The following is a 19,524-nucleotide window of genomic DNA, read 5'->3' on the forward strand; positions in this document are numbered from 1 at the left end:
CTGGCAAGATTTGCTTTTTCCCACCTTACTTTCTCTGGTAATTTTTTTTAAAATAAATTTATTTATTTTTATTTTTGGCTGCTTTGGGCCTTCGTTGCTGTACGCGGGCTTTCCCTGGTTGCGGTGAGCGGGGGCTACTCTTCATTGCGGTGCTCAGGCTTCTCATTTCAGTGGCTTCTCTTATTGTGGAGCACGGGCTCTAGGGGCGTGGGCTTCAGTAGTTGTGGCTTGTGAGCTCTAGAGCACAGGCCCAGTAGTTGTGATGCACAGGCTTAGTTGCTCCGCGGCATGTAGGATCTTCCCAGGCCAGGACTCGAACCCATGTCCTCTGCACTGGCAGGCAGATTCTTAACCACTGCGCCACCAGGGAAGCCCTCTGGTAATTTTAATTCATTCAGATTTCCCCCCTCCTTGAGTCTCTGTACCCATACAAATCTCCTCTGCTAAAAAGGGATACTATTATAGATAATAACCTTTTTCATAACTTTCCCATTAGAGAATAATTTGGGGCATGTCATATACCATATCATTGCATATTTTCGGGAATGAAAGATATTCTTTTGAATTTACAGCATGCTTTATAATAATTTCAGAAGAAACAATTTATAAATATCAGTTATTAATGTTTTGACATGGTTTATGTTTCACGTGTTGAATTCCTTACCCCAAGGAAAGAATCGGTATCTTATAGCACAGAACCAGACGGTAAACTTTGGTGAGCTAGTTAAGCCTCAGTTGATTGCTTTCCTTAGCACAATAGTCGAAGTGCTTTAACCCTAATATTAAGGGAGTTTCTTAAGGCCTTAGTGTTTGAATGATATGTGGTTTCAACCCCAGGAACCAATGTTCATTTAATTTGGAAGTTTAACTGGCTGTTAATAATATGAAGTCTTGAAACAGGATGGGATTGCCTTTTGACTCTACTTTGGGTCTCACCCATCTTATAATATTTTGGTTAGGTAATAATGGCCACAGTTACCATTTTTTGCAGAAAGCATCTTATGTGTATTCTTCTCTTTTTTTTCCAGCCCCAGATATCTCAGTCCTGTCCGTCTTTGCATGGGGTGTCTTATGTATATTCTAATTAAATGTGACCTAAATGTGACATAGTTCTTACACTTGATTTAAAACATCCATGATCTATTGTGTTATTTACTTAAATGAGATCTTTATGCAAATCATAAATTTATGCATAATTCTGGAGTGTTTTAAACTATTGGACAACATAATAATATAGGAAAAGATTTTAAATTGGTCCTATAAGACCTAGGTGTACCTAAACAGAGCAGGTTGATAATAATCAGTTTTTACATAATCTGTTTTTCTGAGTTTTCTGTCTGTGTTGATGACTAAAATCATCTTTTGAAAAAGGACCATCTCCTTTCTGGTGCTTAAAAAAATCGATATGAGGATGTACGTGGATGTTAACTTATAATGTTTGTGTGTTCTTGGGACACAAAATAGCAGTGATAAATTTTAAGGAACAGAAATTAAAATTAAAAAAGAGAAACCAGAAGAACTAGAAACTAATTTTTGTAAAGTATCTAAAGCATTCTTTTTGAACTCCACCAACTTTATGTAATTGTTTAATATACACTTATAAAGATTTTTAGGGCTAAAAATGACATCAGTTCAAAGTTGACTCTTATTACCTTCTTCCTGGTGTGAAGACGAACACTTGTACCCAACTCCTCTTGACCAAGGCAGTGAACAGCCTCTTTCACAACCCCTGGATCATCAAGCCACAAGTTTACCTTCAAGGGGTGAGCGTGCATTATCTCAGGTGGTCTGCTCCTCCCACCTGCACGGCTTCCTGCAGTGCTGTCACTTCTTGCCAATGTTCTGAAGACTCACCCCCGGAGTACCTAGTCCTCCACATTCCTGAGCATGTGAAGCAAGTATCAGGAATTGTCACCTGGTGCTGATTCTCTGTGCTCTACAATGCCTGGAGCCTCTGCTGTCCTTTCCCTGCCTCAAGTATCCGTTGCTTTTCTTCTTCTTCTCCGGGTTTCAAAATGTTTTCTAAAAAATCAGATAACAAAATAACTTCTGTTTTCCTGTGTAGGTGAAGTCAGGAATTCCAAAGCACCTGAGATTGGGGTTTTGATGACTTTCGCTAAATAGATTTTAGAAGCGCTCAAGTCCTCTTCCCCATGACCACATTTGGGGTGTAGAGTTTTTAGGTCACTTGGAAATCAAACCATACATTAGCTTCCTTCTTTTGGTGAACATTTTGTGATACTAGAAAGCCTGAGTTCTGGTTCTAGCACGGCGCTGAAGTAGCTCAATGATTGAGAGCAAGTCTTAGCAAACCAGTTCGTAATAGAAGGAGAGTAACTCCTGCTCTCTTCACCTACAGGACTGGTGTGAGAATAGAAACACCAAAAGTATTAATGTCTTCATTAGGCTGGAAGATTTTGTAGAAAAATTAGGTGGCAGTATGACTCTACAGTATTTCTAAAAGACTTTATTCCTCACTCACTCATACAGTTAGGAACTTAGAATGACTGAATTAAACTCATTTAAATTATTAATTACTGTTTCTGTTCATAGGGAGCTTGATGCATTTGGATCAAGAAATTAGGGCAATGGGATGAATTTCAGAATCATTGAAATTTTTTTTTCTTTTAAAAAAATTTTTTATGGAAGTATATAATTAAAAATTTAAAGAGTAAAAGTTATGGCAGTTGACATATTGAGATCTGTTTGCCTGTGACCTCCACTTGAGTCAGATAAAAGTAAAAGCTTAGACTTCTGAGACATTGCACAGTTTAAGCCTCAAAGGGAAAAAAATGGTCTAAATTACATTGAATGAATGAAAGATTATTTTCCTTAAAAATCCATTGGGCTATCATACTCAATTAATCTCTTCCAGATTTTCAAGCACTTTTCAGTGTCTGCATGCTAATAAAATTTCTGATTCTTTTTTCTTCCTGAAGTGTAATTATAATGCTGCGCAGCTTGCAGTTTTTGTTCTGAACCAGCCCCTTCCCCTTCTCCCCCAACCCAAGCTCCTGAATTCACCAACTTGCTAAAATATGCTCCTGACTGGAATAGATGCTCTTTAAGAATTGTATATACAACAATTTAAGCATTTGAATATAAGTGGTTTAATTGTAAAGTTCTGTCCTTGATGTAAGATAGGTACATGATAGAACTCATTAGTTTTGTTTGTTTGTTTTTTTGCGGTACACAGGCCTCTCACTGTTGTGGCCTCTCCCGTTGCGGAGCACAGGCTCCGGACGCGCAGGCTCAGCGGCCATGGCTCATGGGCACAGCCGCTCTGCGGCGTGTGGGATCTTCCCGGACCAGGGCATGAACCTGTGTCCCCTGCATCGGCAGGTGGACTCTCAACCACTGCGCCACGAGGGAAGCCCAAATTCATTAGTTTTTTATCATAGATTTTCCTTATAGGGTATGTTACATCACAAACTTCTAGAAAAAAGAGCAAGATTTAAGTAAATTTAAAATAAAGGCACTAAAGTTTTCTTCCTACGTTCTCTTATCAACTTTTAAGATTGATTTGAGAAAGTGAGATCAAGAGTAATTGTTCTCTACATTTTGCTTATTATTATAGGAGCATTTACTATAAATTGGAAGTGTCATTTTTGAATTTCTGACTTAATCTGATAGTAATAAAACTGTCACTAGGTCTATAATCCAAGACATTTTGGAAGCAGCAAGTATTAACTCAATTTTATAAGGCATTTGGTCAGTAAGAAAATAAGGTATAATAATCATAGACTAGAAACCCTGAATATTGAGGAAAAAGTTCATCACCAGGACACCAGATGCTTTTAATCTTTTGAAGCTTCCTGCTTTAGCAAAGTTCTGATATTTGGTAAAAATTGATCATTGTTGATTATTATGGAATCCTATTTCATCGTTTCTGCAGTGGTTTTGTAAGGGTCAGTGGGAAGTTTTTAGGAGACACATGCGTGTGGTCAGTGGCAATGGTAGCAGTCACGGGGGACATCGACAGCAGCCAGCTAACTATTAGGGAGTGTCATCCAGCCCGTCACCGATGGTTAGAGTACAGCTTTCTCAAATTGCTTTCAGCCTATCTGGATACTTACGTGTCAGTTTATTAATAGTAAAATAGCCAACAAACATTCTACATTTGCCCACTGAATGCTGCCTGTTTATTTCCTTTTCCATATTATTTCATAGGTGATTCTCAGGTTGGTTTGGGTCTTTTTATTGGAATTATGACATCTTATCGATTTTACATTTCCTTTCAGTTTCATGATTCTTAACCCCAAAGTGCTTTTGCGTATGGGAAGGGAAAGATAAATTTGGATTGAAGACCACCAGCAACCCCAGTCTGGATCATAAAGACTCTCATAGCCATCGTAAGGGGCCCTTTATCAGCCAAGACTGGAGTGGCCTCAGCTTTAGTTCATGGCCATAGCGTCTGAAGAAATTTCCATCAGCGTAAATACACCTTGTATGGGAGCTGCCTGGAGCTATAAATATCTAACCAGTTCCCATCAGGAACTCACGGAAGTTTCTGGGGCTTGTTAAGAATAAACTTAAGGGTTCTTAATGGACACATTTTATATCCATCAGTATCCTACCCTTGAGGTACAGGATTCAGTCTTACTCTGTTATTCGTTGTACTATTCTGTTATATTTCTACTTAAGTACAAAAGAATATTTAAAACACAAAGCCTTTCTCTAACAATATATTCAGATTTAAATACTGTTTACTATAATGTCAATCAGGGATTTTTCAAAGCCAGATGTGAATCTGCAGGGACATATTAGGCATGATAATTAACTCCTCTTAGAACATGAGAAAAGATTCCCTGACTCTAATTTTTAATAAATATTAAAATACAAGGTAGAAGAATATGAGAAGTGAAGTGAATACCCTTGACTGGACAAGAGAGTATGACGTTTAAAATTAAAGAAAGCATAGGAGATGATGAAGGCGTCTGGTTTATTTATGTAACCTCCGCAGGCTTCACCCAGCTGCAGATCTGCTTACAGTTGTGTGAAGGTTAGAAAAAAGGCCAAGTTGGCAAGATTTAAATTTGGTTAGATTTGAAAACAACTTGCGACTAGATATATCCTTATTTCTGATTTGACGATATGGATTAGTAGATAATTAAATTATGCTAATCAGGTACTTATGCTGGCCGTGCAGACAAAATAAACACGTCATTTCTTCTTAATGAAGTCTGTATTTTGGACATTACTGTTTCAGTGTATATTTGTCATTATGAGATTTATTTTCACTTGAGGCAGTGTTCAACTTGAGTTGGAAAATTCTCAAGTGAAGTTTATTTACCCACTTCATATTGATATTTAAACCCATACACCTGAAATACATAATGATAATCTATTATATATTATCCACTAGTATTTCTTTATGCCCTTCCTAACTGCAGAATGAATGAAACTATGATGTTGGAGGGTCTTTTTTTTTTTTATTTTGTGACTCAAATGCTTTACTAAAGTAGGAGACTGACATTTCTTCTTTAATCTGAGATCAATATACACTTTATAAGATTGAACAAGAGGAACCTCAGTATTGATCACTCTAATTCAATGAGCTTCTATCCTCTGAAAAAAGAGCTTTTCTTTGGGAAGGTCAAAGCAGTCTAGTGTTAAAAATCCATGTACTTTCTGTAAACTAAGATAGGCTCACACAGTATGTTCTTTAAACAGAGACAGGAAGAAATTGAAATAGGAAGATCACATTGTCAGGAGTGAATCTAGTAGTATCACCCAGATATTTTGAGGTTCTGGAGTCAGAAAGATGGTTTGTGCTCTGCTCTTTCTAGGGAGGATAAGCCACGTGTCTGTGAGGGGAATCTTCCCAACTGTCCTTTGTAAACAGAGATCCCATGCACTACATTACTTAAGCTTCAGAAATTCACACGGCCTTCCATTATTATAAGGCTTTCGGTCACCTCTGATAGGAAACTCCTGGTGGCCCCCAGTGTAACCAGCATTAAAACGAAGACACTGTGAACAGACTCTGTCTCTTATGTAAATGGCTGGTTACTATAGCTTGACTGACTCCTCTTCTTCATTCTTTGGAATAGAGAAGCATTTTCAGTGGTTTGCTTTAATGTTGAGGCTTTGTCAAATTTCTGCTTCAACCCCATTCTTTTCAGATTTAAACGAGTGTGGCCTGAAGCCGCGGCCCTGCAAGCACAGGTGCATGAACACTTACGGCAGCTACAAGTGCTACTGTCTCAACGGATACATGCTTATGCCGGATGGATCCTGCTCAAGTATGTCAAGAATCTTAACTGCTTTGGGCTTGACTTCATGCTGTGCTCTGGGAGTGTGTGAAAAGTGGCCTCCTAGCCCTCCTCCTAAACAGGATGTGAGCACGTGTTTGTATGTGTGCCTAAGGAATGGAAAATCAAAATAAGAGTTGCCCACTGTAGATGTCTAACATTCTTTTGTCAGGGCTGCCAATGTTAAATTGATTCGGAAATGGTCTTTAGAACAAGACTCACAAAACTAATGTATTTTCTAACGTTTTTCCTAGCACTTTTCTGCTTGTCTTCTATCTGGGCATAGAACTATTCCATGTAGAAAAAGAACATTGGTGACTGTTTGAGGGCTGTTGTGCTCTTGGTAAGGATGGACACTAAATTATTTGCTGGTAGAGAATCCATCCAGCCTGGTGATTGAGTATAAACCGTCCATAAGTACCTCCTCACTTCATTTTTTTTTTTTTTTTTTTTTGCGGTACACGGGCCTCTCACTGTTGTGGCCTCTCCCGTTGTGGAGCACAGGCTCTGGACGCGCAGGCTCAGTGGCCACGGCTCACGGGCCCAGCTGCTCCACGGCATGTGGGATCTTCCCGGACCAGGGCACGAACCCGTGTCCCCTGCATCGGCAGGCGGACTCTCAACCACTGTGCTGCCAGGGAAGCCCCTCACTTCATTTTTACATTTCTTTATAGTAGTCTGAAGACTAAGTTTTTTTCTTAAAAAAAAAAAACCTACTTCAAATTTAAAAAAATGATTATAATAACATAAAAGTAGATTTCATGTGTGTCTTTGTAAGAAAGAAATGGATGGTGTTTCCTACTATCATTTTGATGTGTTTATAAAACAGACAATGGCCTGAAATTCTCTGCAGGCTGAACATTGAATTGAGATTGTGGTTCTATGATGTCCAACAATTGATGACTTGATTTTTAATTTTACTGAACTGTCAGTTAAATTGGTTAATTATCAATCAGTTAATTATCAGTTGTCTCTCTCTAACTGGGTTGCATTTTATAAAATAAAAAAGGTTAGCTAATTTTATTTATCATTGCATATTTAGCATGGAACTTTTTGCAATAAGGTGAGTTCATGTTTATTAACATGTGGCAGTGATGCTAGAATCCTCTAACATTGTACAACTCAGTGGGAAATCTGCTGTGCCTGGAGAAGTTTAATGGATGGTTGAGACAGTTACTTGGATGCCTTAGTTAAGACCAGCACTTAACATGAGTAATCTGGAAAAATACCTCAATGCTCCAATTTCCTTGGCTACTGGAAAAGCTTCCAGATAATCTCTCTGAGATAAAGTTTTACATTTGTCTTCTATTTCTTCAAATACATTAAAGGTCTTCCCCAGATGCTAACAGAGCTGGTTCCCTTCTTAATTATCCCTGAGGGAAGAAGGTCTTTGTGTTCTTCCTCCTATTTTTGACTTTCTTTAGACTGTTGGAGAACTAAGCCCTTTTCATCTGCATTGTTGATTCAGTGTCACTGATTTCAGGACAAGTAGAAAACATAGTTATATGAGGTACAGAGTATGCCCTCTGCCTCTCTCGGACAGTCACTGTCTTTCCAGGTGCCCTGACGTGCTCCATGGCAAACTGTCAGTATGGCTGTGATGTTGTCAAAGGACAAATTCGGTGCCAGTGCCCCTCTCCTGGCCTACGGCTGGCTCCTGATGGGAGGACCTGTGTGGGTGAGTTGTAAAATCAAGCATCTCTATCAGCAGTCTCTCTAGGGTAAGGAAGGAAGTGAAATGTGATGGCAGGAAGGAAAAAGGGCAGTTACTCAACATCAGGTAATTAGCTATCCTTTAGACAGTATCAGATGTCTCAGAAGGGGACCTCTCTCTGTGAAAAGACCGTGGAAACTTTGTTTCCAAAAAAAAATGAGGGACAGGAGGAAGCTTCAGGCAGAGGAAACCACACGTGCAAAGGCATCGAAGTTTAGAGGGAGCATAATATTCAGGGAACAAGAAGAGCTCAGTATTTCTAGGACGTAAGAGGCAATGAGTATTGAAGCTGAGCTGGTAGACAGGGCTAGACTGTATGTATTGCACTAAAGGGTTAGTTTTTTTTTTTTTCCCCCTGTAAATTAGGAAGGCAGTAAAAGATTGTGGTTAAGAGTCTGGGCTTTGATTTTAAACCTGGCTCTGCTATAGACTTGATATGTAACCTTAGGTAAGAGGCTTCCTTTCTTGGAGCTTCAGTCTTCTCATCTTTAAAATGGGAGTAATGTCCTTGTGAGGATTGAATGAGATCATGAACGCAAAGAGCTTAGCACGGTACCTCACATGTAGTAAGCACTGAATGAATGGAGGTATTTAGGGGCTCAAGAGATATTTACTGAGTACTTTCTATATACCAGGCACTGTGCTAAGTGCTAGGATATAGAGTAATGGACAAAGCAGACAAGATTTCAATCCTCTGGAAGAGGCAGAAAAGAAAGAAATATTCAGTAAAATTACAAACAATGCCAAGTGTTAATATGAATAACTAAGGGAGTAAAAAACAAAAAGGATCTGTTTTAGAAAATAATGGTCAAGGAAAGCCCTGAAGTTAGACATGGACCATTGGCCACATGAAGAATCAGCCAAGCTGGTGAAAACGTTGCAGAGCACTGCAGTGAAAGACAGGTTGGGCTGTTTGAGGTTCTGAAAGAAAGAAAACCATATCCTTAAGTACAGCATATGGGGTGGGGGTGGCTTGAGATACAGCCAGTGAGGTGGGTGAGGACTGTTTATTACAAGGTCGTCAAAGACGTGATGAGGAATGAGGAATGAATTCAGAAAGCAAGTAGAAACAGTTGAGAGTTTTGAGCATGGGAACAATCCCTTCTTATGTCTTAATAAAATCATTTGTTGACAGTTGAGTGGGAATGCTTTGGAGAGGCTAAGATTGGCAGGGAAAAGGCCAGTTTGGAGGCTCTTGGAATAGTCTATCCTGGTGGCTTGGGCTAGGGTAAAGGCAGTGGGTGAAGAGCAGAGTAAATGAGTTCAAAGAATTTGTCAGAGGTAGAATCAGCTGAGGTTAAGGGAAACACGGTTGTCAAGGATGACTCCTGTTTCTAGTTCAAGCAACTGCGGGGGGGATACAGGTGCAGTACATGCTGAGATACGGTACAAGAGGAGGACAGCTTGGCTTAGAAGGATGAGTTGAAATTTGGAGATATGGGATTTATGTTGCCTGTCAGGGCAACCAGCTGGATAACATTTATGATGAGCCACTACGTGCGCACAACCATTTGCAGACAGTAGTGTATTTTAAAAGCTCCTCCATCTGAACGTGCTGTTGCCCTTCCTAAGACGCATTGGCTTATGTTTCTAGACATTGATGAATGTGCTACTGGAAGAGCCTCCTGCCCTAGATACAGGCAGTGTGTCAACACTTTTGGGAGTTACATCTGCAAATGTCATAAAGGCTTCGACCTCATGTACATTGGAGGCAAATACCAATGTCACGGTAATGAACCCCAACCCTTGCTTTGTGTTGTTTTTTCCTGTGGAGCGGAAAGGTCTCTTAATTATGGTGATGACTGGGATGTCAAGGGCAGGGGAGGGTACTGGCATTAAATTAAACAAACAGAAGTGAAACTCAAACACTAGCAGTTCTGGGCGCACACTACTTTATTTCTTCTCTTTATCTGTCAATTTTACGTGAACCTTCACATTGCAAAAAAAAATTTTATTTGAAACTGTGTATTTTTGGTGTAATCATATTTATCATAAAATAATCATATTTATTTTATGTGTAATCATATTTATCTCCCAAATAAACCTCCTCTTTTCCTACTTCCTGATGCAGATATAGATGAATGCTCCCTTGGTCAGTATCAATGCAGCACCTTTGCTCGATGTTACAACGTACACGGGTCCTACAAGTGTAAATGTAAAGATGGATACCAGGGCGATGGACTGAATTGTGTTTGTGAGTCATGCTTGTCTCCCAGCTCTAAATTCCAGCAGGAAGTACAAGATTACACAAAGGCCATTACTAGGAAAGATAAGGAACAAGATTAATTATCAAACGAATATCACTTTTCATATCTAGTAATACTAGTCCGTGATTTCCACAAACAATAAAATCACTTGCTCAGGAAGTTTTAAAAATTAAAGACTCAGTAATACATTCTAATCTTAAAAGCATTCAGTTCCTTGACTAAACTCTCAGTAGCTTCTCCTTAGCTGGTACAAAAGTAGAGAGCCCTCCTTGAGAATTTGATTTTAAATGTATGTTTGCCATTAACATTAGATTATAATGGTGGGATAATCTGAATATATTCTTTCCTCTGTTTTATGCCTCCAATTCTGCTCTTAAAAAATCATTTCCATATTTATTTTCTCTACGTTCAGAACTGTTTTGCTTTTTAAATTTTTATAAGCTCTATTTGTAGTATGGCTATGTATGTCAGTAGATAAACATTAAAAAAGTACCCTCCAAGATGAAAGTTTCACAAACCAAAGGCCACAATTTAGCATACATTTCATGCAACGATAGATCATTTTTTAAATGTCTGGAGTAAAATATTTACTGAAAATCATGGGGCATAAAATCATGAGGATTAAAGGATTTTTGAAGGGTCATGTAGTTATACTCCCAGTCTGGAATATATGCTTACAAGAAGATTAAATATTAATTCCTTTCGGTGAATACAATCAAGGACAGAGTTTCCACAGGTGATCTTGGTGACCTCTGAAATTTTTTTTTAAAAAGCAATTGTATAAATTAGTAAAGGGGAAGGAAAACCAAATATAAAACAGTGAGTAGAACATTTAATGTAAATGTATTTATGTGAATTTAATTTATATAAAGTGTGGAAGAGAAAACTATTAGTCTTCAGACAATTCTAAACATGATTTTATAATATACACATACCATGGAGACACTTAACATAGACTCTAAATATACAGTTCTCATATTTTAAAATTTTAAAATATCTCTGCATTTAAAAATCTCATTGATTCTTTTCTCTTTCCACTTTACAAATACTTAAAACATTTTATGTTTCAGATGATACATTTCATTACAGAAAAACAATATAATTTTTGTGTATATCCACCAAATAGATATATGTGTGTATGAATATATATGTGTATATATTACGTATACACACACATACTAATTTTTTTTGGAAAACAGCCTGACTTAACAGTAGGGGAATATTCTCAATGTGAAAAGTAAGCCAGTTGGCATGAGGTATTTTGATGTGTTTTTTTTTTACAATTTGATATTTTACTTCTTAAGGTGAGAGGGTTGTACACTAATTTAAATACATTTACTATTTTAGATATTCCAAAAGTCATGATTGAACCTTCAGGTCCAATTCATGTACCAAAGGAAAATGGTACCATTTCAAGGGGTGATGGAGGACACAGTAATTGGATCCCTGATGTCAGAAGTACTAGGTGGCCTCTGAAGACACCCTATGTACCTGCTGTCATTACCAGCAGGCCCACCTCTGAGCCAACAGCAAGACCTGCCCTGAAGCCAGCGCCACAGCCTGCCCCACCCACAGAACTCAGAACACCTCCACCAGCAGCAGCCCCAGGAGGACCAACCACCAGCCTGCCAAGTGTAGCACCAGTTGCCACTGTGTCTCCAAGAAGGATTACAGTTGACAACAGGATACAGACAGAGCCTCCGAAACCCCGAGGAGATGTGTTCAGTGAGTCATAAACGTTACCACATTTTTTTGAGGGTTTTATTCCCAGTTTTATTGAGATGTAATTAACATACAGCACCGTATACGTTTGAGTACAGCATAGTGGTTTGGCTTATCCGTATCATGAAATGATTACCACAGTATGTTTAGTTAACATCCATCATTTCACGTAGATACAAAATAGAAGAAAAGGAAAACACATTTTTTTTCTTTGGTATGGGAACTCTTAGGACTTACTGTCTTAACAACTTCCATATAAGTTATACAGCAGGTATAACTATAGTCGTTGTTGTGTATATTGTTGTATGCTACATCCCTGGTACTAGTGTATCTTATAACTGGATTTGTACCTTTTGACCACCTTCATCCTGTTTTCCCTTCCCACCTCTAGTAACCACAAATCTGATCCCTTTTTCTATGGGTTTGTTTTCTTTTAACAGTCCACATGTAAGTGAGGTCATGTACAGTATTTGCCTTTCTCTGTCAGATTTATTTCACTTAGCATTCTATCCTCAAGGTCCATCCATGTTGTCTCAGATGGCAGGATCTTCTCATTGTTACGGCTCACTAATATTACACTGTAGATATGTTTGTATATACCACAATTTCTTCATTCATCTGTCAGTGGACACTTCGGTTGTTTCCATGTCTTGGCTATTGTAAATAATGCTGTGAACGAAGAGGTGCAGATATCTCTTACGCATAGTGTTTTTATTTCCTTTGGATATATTCCCAGAACTAGGATTGCTGGATCATATGGTAGTTCTGTTTTCAGTTTTTTGTGGAACCTCCATACTGTTTTCCATAGTGGCTGCACCGGCTTAAAATCCCACCAACAGCGCATCAGGGTTCCCTTATCTCCACACCCTCACCCACTTGTTATCTCTTGTCCTTTTGGTAAACAGCCATTCTAACAGGTATGAGGTGATATCTCATTGTGGTTTTGATTTGCATTCCCTAGTAATTAATGATGCTGAGCATCTTTTCATGTATCTGTTGGCCATTTAGTGTATCTTCTTTGGACAAATGCCTGTTCAGGTCCTTTGCCCACTTTTTAACTGGATTATTGGATTTTTTGCTATTAAGTGGTATGAGTTCCCTATATATTTTAGATGTTAGCCCCTTGCCAGATACATGATTAGCAAACATTTTTTCCCATTCCATAGGTTGTCTTTTCGTTTTGTTGATGGTTTCTTTTGCTGTGCAGAAGCTTTTTAGTTTGACGTCATCCCACTTATGATTTTATTGCTTGTACTTTAGGTGTCATATCAAAAAATCATTGCCAAGACCCATGTCAAGGAGCTTTCTTCCTACGTTTTCTTCTAGGAGTTTTGTGGTTCCAGGTCTTATGTTCAAGTCTTTAATTCATTTCGAGCTAATTTTTGTGAGTGGTGTAAGTTTAGGGTCTAGATTCATTCTTTTGCATGTGGCTATCCAATTTTTCCAGCACCATGTATGAAGAGACTGAATTTTCTCCCTTGAGTATTCTTGGCTCCCTTGTCAAATATTATTTGACCGCATGTGCTTAGGTTTATTTCTGGGCTCTTGATTTTGTTCCATTGGTCTATGTGTCTGTTTTTATGCCAGTACAATACTCTTTGATGACTATATCTTTTTAGTATAGCTTGAAATCAGGAAGTGTGATGCCTACCACCTTGTTCTTCTTTCTCAGGATTGCTTTGGCTATTTGGGGTCTTTTGTGTTAGCACATTTTTAATAAGCTTTTTATGATGGCATTTCAACCACAGGCCATGGCTTGAATAAGAATAAAACTCATAGATACAAAGTGTAAGTTATATATCCCTATTATGAAATATTGTAAAGAGCTATATAGAAGCCAGTCAGTTGGGCAAATAAGAGTGTGAATAGAAATGGAAGGAGTATCACAAAGTTATATAGTAGATCACAGCTTCTATCCAGTATGAGAATTCTAACATATTCATATTTACTTGAAAACTCTTAGAGATGGGGAGCTTAATATAGCACGTGCCATGTAACTTTTAATCTGAGTGTTCATTCATTCAATCAGTAAACATTTTTAGTGTGTTTTAGAATGCCAGGCCCTATATTAGGCATTGGGCTTACAAAGGTAAAACAGAAAACCTTATAGTCTGGTGGAAAAGACAGTTGCCCCGAAGATAACTGTGGTACTGTGTTAGTGGGAGAGATTTGTGTGGGACATTATGGGGGTAGAGAGAAAGGGTGCCTAACCCATCTTTGGCCAGGGACAGTTTGGGGAGTGGGGAGGCTTCTTGAGTGAAATGGGGCAAAGGGGATGAAAAAAGGGAGGCATTATAGTTCACGGGGACCACACAACAGAGGCACAGGTGTAGGAAGCAGCACAGCATGTGCAATAAACTGCCAACAAACTGGCAGCTTGAGCCAAGGATTGATGAGAAAAACTGGACAGCTACCCCTTGTATTTACTGTAAGCTGGTGGTTAAATCTAAACTGGAGCTAGGTTGGATTTAAAGATTCCAGATTTTTAATGGGTGACTGGGTACCACCAATGGTGATAGAGGCTATAGGTAAAGGAGAAGTTCTGAAGGAGGAAGAGGTTGTTCCCTTATTACCAGAACAAAATTTGTAATTTTTCGACCTCTTTCTGAGCCTTTTAATGTGTTCTCTTTTTAAAAGTTTCTCTTGCTTCCCATTATTCCTCTCTATACCAACACACATACGAATTAAAAATAACATTGAAGGGCTTCCCTGGTGGTGTAGTGGTTGAGAGTCCGCCTGCTGATGCAGGGAACGTGGGTTCGTGCCCCGGTCCGGGAGGATCCCACATGCCGCGGAGCGGCTGGGCCCGTGAGCCATGGCCGCTGAGCCTGCGCGTCCGGAGCCTGTGCTCCGCAACGGGAGAGGCCACAACAGTGAGAGGCCCGCGTACCACAAAAAATAAATAAATAAATAAATAACATTGAAGTTCACCAACAGAATTTAGCAGGATGAAACTGGGGAGACACGGAGTTCCGATGATGTTTGAGAGCACTTGTTCTAAGAGAGTGTGATCTTAAAGACATGCCCTGGGAAAGAAGTACCTTGATTCCATGCCAAGGCTGTTGCATGCTACAGATAGCATTGCTGCCTCTGGATATTCCTGCCAAAAATTAAATTCCGCCCTCATTTCATCTTCAGCCCTTGCTGCTGGTTAATGTCAGCATGGATGAGGATTATTTTGGACACTTCTTAATTTGCTGTCTGGAGACTTTAGCATATATTCCAAATAAGAGAGTGGTTCTGTTCTTAATTCAGAACAAATAACTAGTATTTATTCACTGTGAAAACAGAAAGGAACCTTAGCACTATTTTAGTTCAACACCATTTATTCATTGACTATTTTCTTCATTTCTGGCATAATAATTTCTTAAGCCATCCTTATTCTCCACTGGTCTGAGAGTAGACTTTGGCTCTCCTCATTCCATGAATTTTCAGGTGATGTTAATTACAGCCACTGTTGAGCAGTCTCCAAATAGCCCCATACTTCAGTTGTGTTTTTCTTTACATTGAGAGATATATATATGTTTAATGGAAGAGGTTGTTAAACAGAACTTTCCTCTGTGGTGTGTATGTGTGTGTGTGTGTGTGTGTGTGTGTGTGTGTGTGTGTGTAGGTATGTATTGTCCCCCAAGAAAAGACTATAAAGATATTCTAAAAGGAAATCAAGGAAGAAAAACAATTATAGCACAAGTACATCTCTAGCCCAGACTTCTCCCCAAACTCTAGACTTGTATATCACCTGCCTGTTTAACTGCTCTAGTTGGATGAAGATACATGTCTCAAGCTCAACTTGTCTAATCATTCCTGATCGTCACCCCAAACACATTCTACCCACAGCTTTTCCCGCCCCAGGAGATAGTACCTCCATCCTACCAATTGCTAAGGCCAAAAAACTTGGAGTCATTTTAAATTACATTTTATACCCACATTGAAGCTGTATGGAAATCCTGTCAGCCCGGCTTCAAATTATATCTGAAGTGTGCCTACTGATCACCATCGCCAGGGCTACCAGTCTGGCCCAGGCCATACTTCCCCCTGGTGTACAGGTCCAAAATCCTGTTTCCAGATACGTAATAGAGCATTTTTTTAGATTTTAGAAAAGTAATAAGGTGCATTTGCTGTATAGCACACACTGAAGCATATTAATGTTTCTACAGGGAAACATGAATATTTACACGAATTTGGCTACTAAAGCCATTTAAGTTAGGTTAAGTGAAGGTTAGATTTGCCACCTAATGAGTTTATGGAAGCAGCTTTTGGATTTGAGAATGACGGGTGAGGACCCGCGGATCTGTACTGAGGTAGCCTTTCAGTCGGTCTGCCTGCTCCCACCCTTGTCCCTCTGCTGTCTCTCCTCAACCCAGCAGCCAGAGTCACCTTTTAAAACTTAAATGAGATGTCATTGTTCAAAGCTCTGCATTAGCACCGACTTCCTTCAGTGAGAACAGAAGCCCTCCTGGCGGCTTCCAAAGTCCTCAGATCACATCTCCTAGCACTCTTCCCCTCATTCACTTCACTCCAGCCTCCTCGCTGTTCCTCCAGCTTCTCCCATCTTAGGAGTTTTGCTCCAGCCCTTCCCTCTTTCTAGAACACTCTTCCTCCGGCTATCAGCTTGTCTCACTTTCTCACCTCTTCATGCACATCTGAACTTGCCAGTGAGGCCACTCTGACCCCCCCCTTCAATACTGTGACCTCTGCAGCCACTGCCAGCACACGTGATCTCACAACTCTCTACTGTTTTTAAAAATAGCATTTATCACCTTCTATATACTATCTTGTTTACTTATTTATAATGTCTCTTTTAGTCTCTTCTGACTAGAATATAAGCTTTTTGAGGGGCAGGGGTCTTTCTCGGTTTTGCTCATTGGTATATCTCAAGAACCTAGAATAATGCCTGGCACATAATCAGCAATTGAATACTATTTGTGGGACATAGAAATGAATGATTAGATCAATCACTCTTGACATTTTAAAATAAAAATTATCATCAGGTAATCAATTTCCATACACAAGCTAGTTTAGTAATGCATTAAATCTATATTTAAGAAATAAAAAATATTCTTTCCTGATTGTGACTTATTTTTATAATATGGGGAGGTTTTTAATTGTGCTTCCACCATCTTTCTCTCTCTCTCTCTCCCTTTCCTCCCTTCGTTTTTGGAGATTGATATTCTATTCAGTGGATTATTAAATCTGAAAAGTCAAAGTTAGTGAGAAGGAAAACGATGATAATGTTTCAAAGTATATATTTCCTAGCTCCTGAAACTAGCTCAAATAATTTTTCTATTACACTTTTATTATTTATTTTATTTATTTTTGGCCGCGCTGGGTCTTCATTGCTGTGAGCGGGCTTTCTCTAGTTGCAGCGAGCGGGGGCTACTCTTCGTTGTGGTGCGCGGGCTTCTCATTGTGGTGGCTTCTCTTGTCGCGGAGCATGGGCTCTAGGAACACGGGCTTCAGTAGTCATGGCGTGCGGGCTCAGTAGTTGTGGCGCACAGGCTCTAGAGCACAGGCTCAGTAGACGTGGCGCATGGGCTTAGTTGCTCCGCAGCACGTGGGATCTTCCCAGACCAGGGCTCAAACCCGTGTTCCCTGCATTGCAGGCAGATTCTTAACCACTGCACCACCAGGGAAGTCCCAGGAGCATTTAAATAATACATGATTAAGGAAATGACTTTTTATGTATGATATGAAATATTAAACATGTGTTTTAAAAATAATTTTAACTTGAGGAACCCTAGGTTTTTCAGATTGTGTGAACAGAATTATAACCAGATGTATTTTCAGGGCTAGTTCTATAGGTGTGATTTGAGCAACACTAAAGTTACCTGATATAGCATGAAATTCTTGTTCCTTCACTAATGGGACAGACCAGTGCTTCTTAAAGTGTGTTTCATAGAACATTAGTTCTCTGGAATATTATGCAAGTGTATGCCTAAAAAAGTTCCGAGGTCAAATAAATTTAAGAGACCCTTGGTTTAGCCACTTAAATAGGTTTGTTAAGTGTGGGACTTTTCAATATGCTAATGGTCACTGTGAATCTCTTGGAGAGGTATATAATGTGCATCATTTCCTGAGTGGATTTAACTGGGTTTATTTAACTGTTGGGATTAGAGTTTATTATAACCCACTTCAGGTCAGGCTGGGCTGAACTAAGAATTACAGGGACCATGCTCCACAAATCGAATAGCCTTCTACCATTGGCTCTCATTTGCATGGTTTCTGAGACCAGTGGGTTGATCTTGGACTCTGGAAGAGCCTGGAGGGGAGGGGAGAGCAGAAAAGGGCTGGGCAGACTTAGAGCAAGAAAGGCAGATTTAACTGGTGGGCTGCCTGTCTGGACGCCAGAGGTATGCTGTAGGGGATTGCTAAAAAGTTGGAGACCAGGTGAACACCAAAGATAAAAATCTGGTATAAGAGCAGGTAGGAGCTATCCCAGAGCAGAGAACATAAGAAAAACATTATGTAGAATCCAAAGTAAAGGACATTAGGGGAAAATGCAATTCCAGTCTAGCAATACCATGAAATAGTATGAAGTAATGTTTTTGTTTTTTTTTAAATGTTTAATGACTTGGGAAAGTACATAGGTTATAAAAATGTTAAGTGAAAAGAATATACAAAACTGTGCATACCATTTGATCCCAATTACGTGTAAAATACATGTCTTCATATGTCGGGATGAATATAAAAGTCTGGAAGGATAAAGACCAAAATAGTAACCATGGATCTATCCAGCTGTTGATATTTGAGGTGATTTTCCTTGTCTTTGTGTTATCCTCATGCAGTGATTTTTAATCTTCCCATTCCCAGTGTCACTGGTCACAGTAATTTATTATAGTAGTCAATCCTTAGGAGAAGGGCCAGGGGTAATAGAATCCTGCTCTCCCAGCAGGAGAGTTGAGTCGTGTGTTTTGAAAAAGTACCCCGGGGGATTCTGATTGTGAATCATGTTAACTTTATTTAGAACTTACTGGTTTTTAAAAATTCATTCAAAGTTTTAACTTATTTTTAACCTTTCAAAATTTCTTTACAATTGAGCACGTCAGATCTGTCCAGTTTTAGCTAGGAAGCTCTGCAAGGAATATAATAGCACTTGGATCAGGAAGTAGAAAAGTGTTATCAGAAGCTCAGTTGAACCAGAACAACCTAGGCTGCCTCTTGAAAATGTAGATGCCTAATTTCTACCACCAACTTACTAAATCGGACTTTCTAGGGACGTACATCTCAGTCTTTAGTGTGTGTACAGGTCACACAGACACTTTGTTAAAATGAAAACTTTGATTCAGTGGGTCTAGGTTAGGGCCTGAGATTCTGCATTTTTAACAAGCTCAGAAGTAAGTAACACTGCTGATCTGCTGACTGCACTGAAGCGTAGGGCCCTCTAAACCAATAATGGCAGCTCCAACCCAGCAGAACCATGTCTTGAATGGAGGCGGAATTAGCCAGATGTGGGTTGTTTAAAATTGTGCCTAAAATATAGCACATAGCCTCTGGGTCATATAAAGAAAAAAAGTGTTGCAGAGTAAAGATTATAGAATACATTGTAATACGTATCAGGTGCTCTTATGAGTGGCCATATCAGGAAACCAGACTCATGGTTGCTGTGATGTTCATGAGAATGTGTTGA

The 19,524-nt window shown here is 39.2% G+C and overlaps 1 protein-coding gene across 7 annotated transcripts in view; it reads left to right on the forward strand.

Moving 5' to 3' along the window:
- Positions 1 to 19,524, forward strand: part of NPNT (nephronectin) — a 76,013-nt gene that overhangs the window by 35,256 nt on the left and 21,233 nt on the right. For 6 of the 7 annotated variants that reach the window (XM_060012850.1, XM_060012851.1, XM_060012852.1 and 3 more), the window contains 5 exons: positions 6,126 to 6,245; positions 7,813 to 7,932; positions 9,563 to 9,697; positions 10,040 to 10,162; positions 11,523 to 11,900. In XM_060012850.1, the coding sequence (XP_059868833.1) occupies positions 6,173 to 6,245; positions 7,813 to 7,932; positions 9,563 to 9,697; positions 10,040 to 10,162; positions 11,523 to 11,900 (829 nt within the window). In that variant the 5' untranslated portion in view covers positions 6,126 to 6,172. The remainder of the gene's footprint in view (positions 1 to 6,125; positions 6,246 to 7,812; positions 7,933 to 9,562; positions 9,698 to 10,039; positions 10,163 to 11,522; positions 11,901 to 19,524) is intronic. The other variant, XM_060012848.1, reaches the window with a different exon arrangement.

The sequence above is a fragment of the Delphinus delphis genome, chromosome 5 (genome assembly GCF_949987515.2).
Source record: "Delphinus delphis chromosome 5, mDelDel1.2, whole genome shotgun sequence".
Lineage (NCBI taxonomy): Eukaryota > Metazoa > Chordata > Mammalia > Artiodactyla > Delphinidae > Delphinus > Delphinus delphis.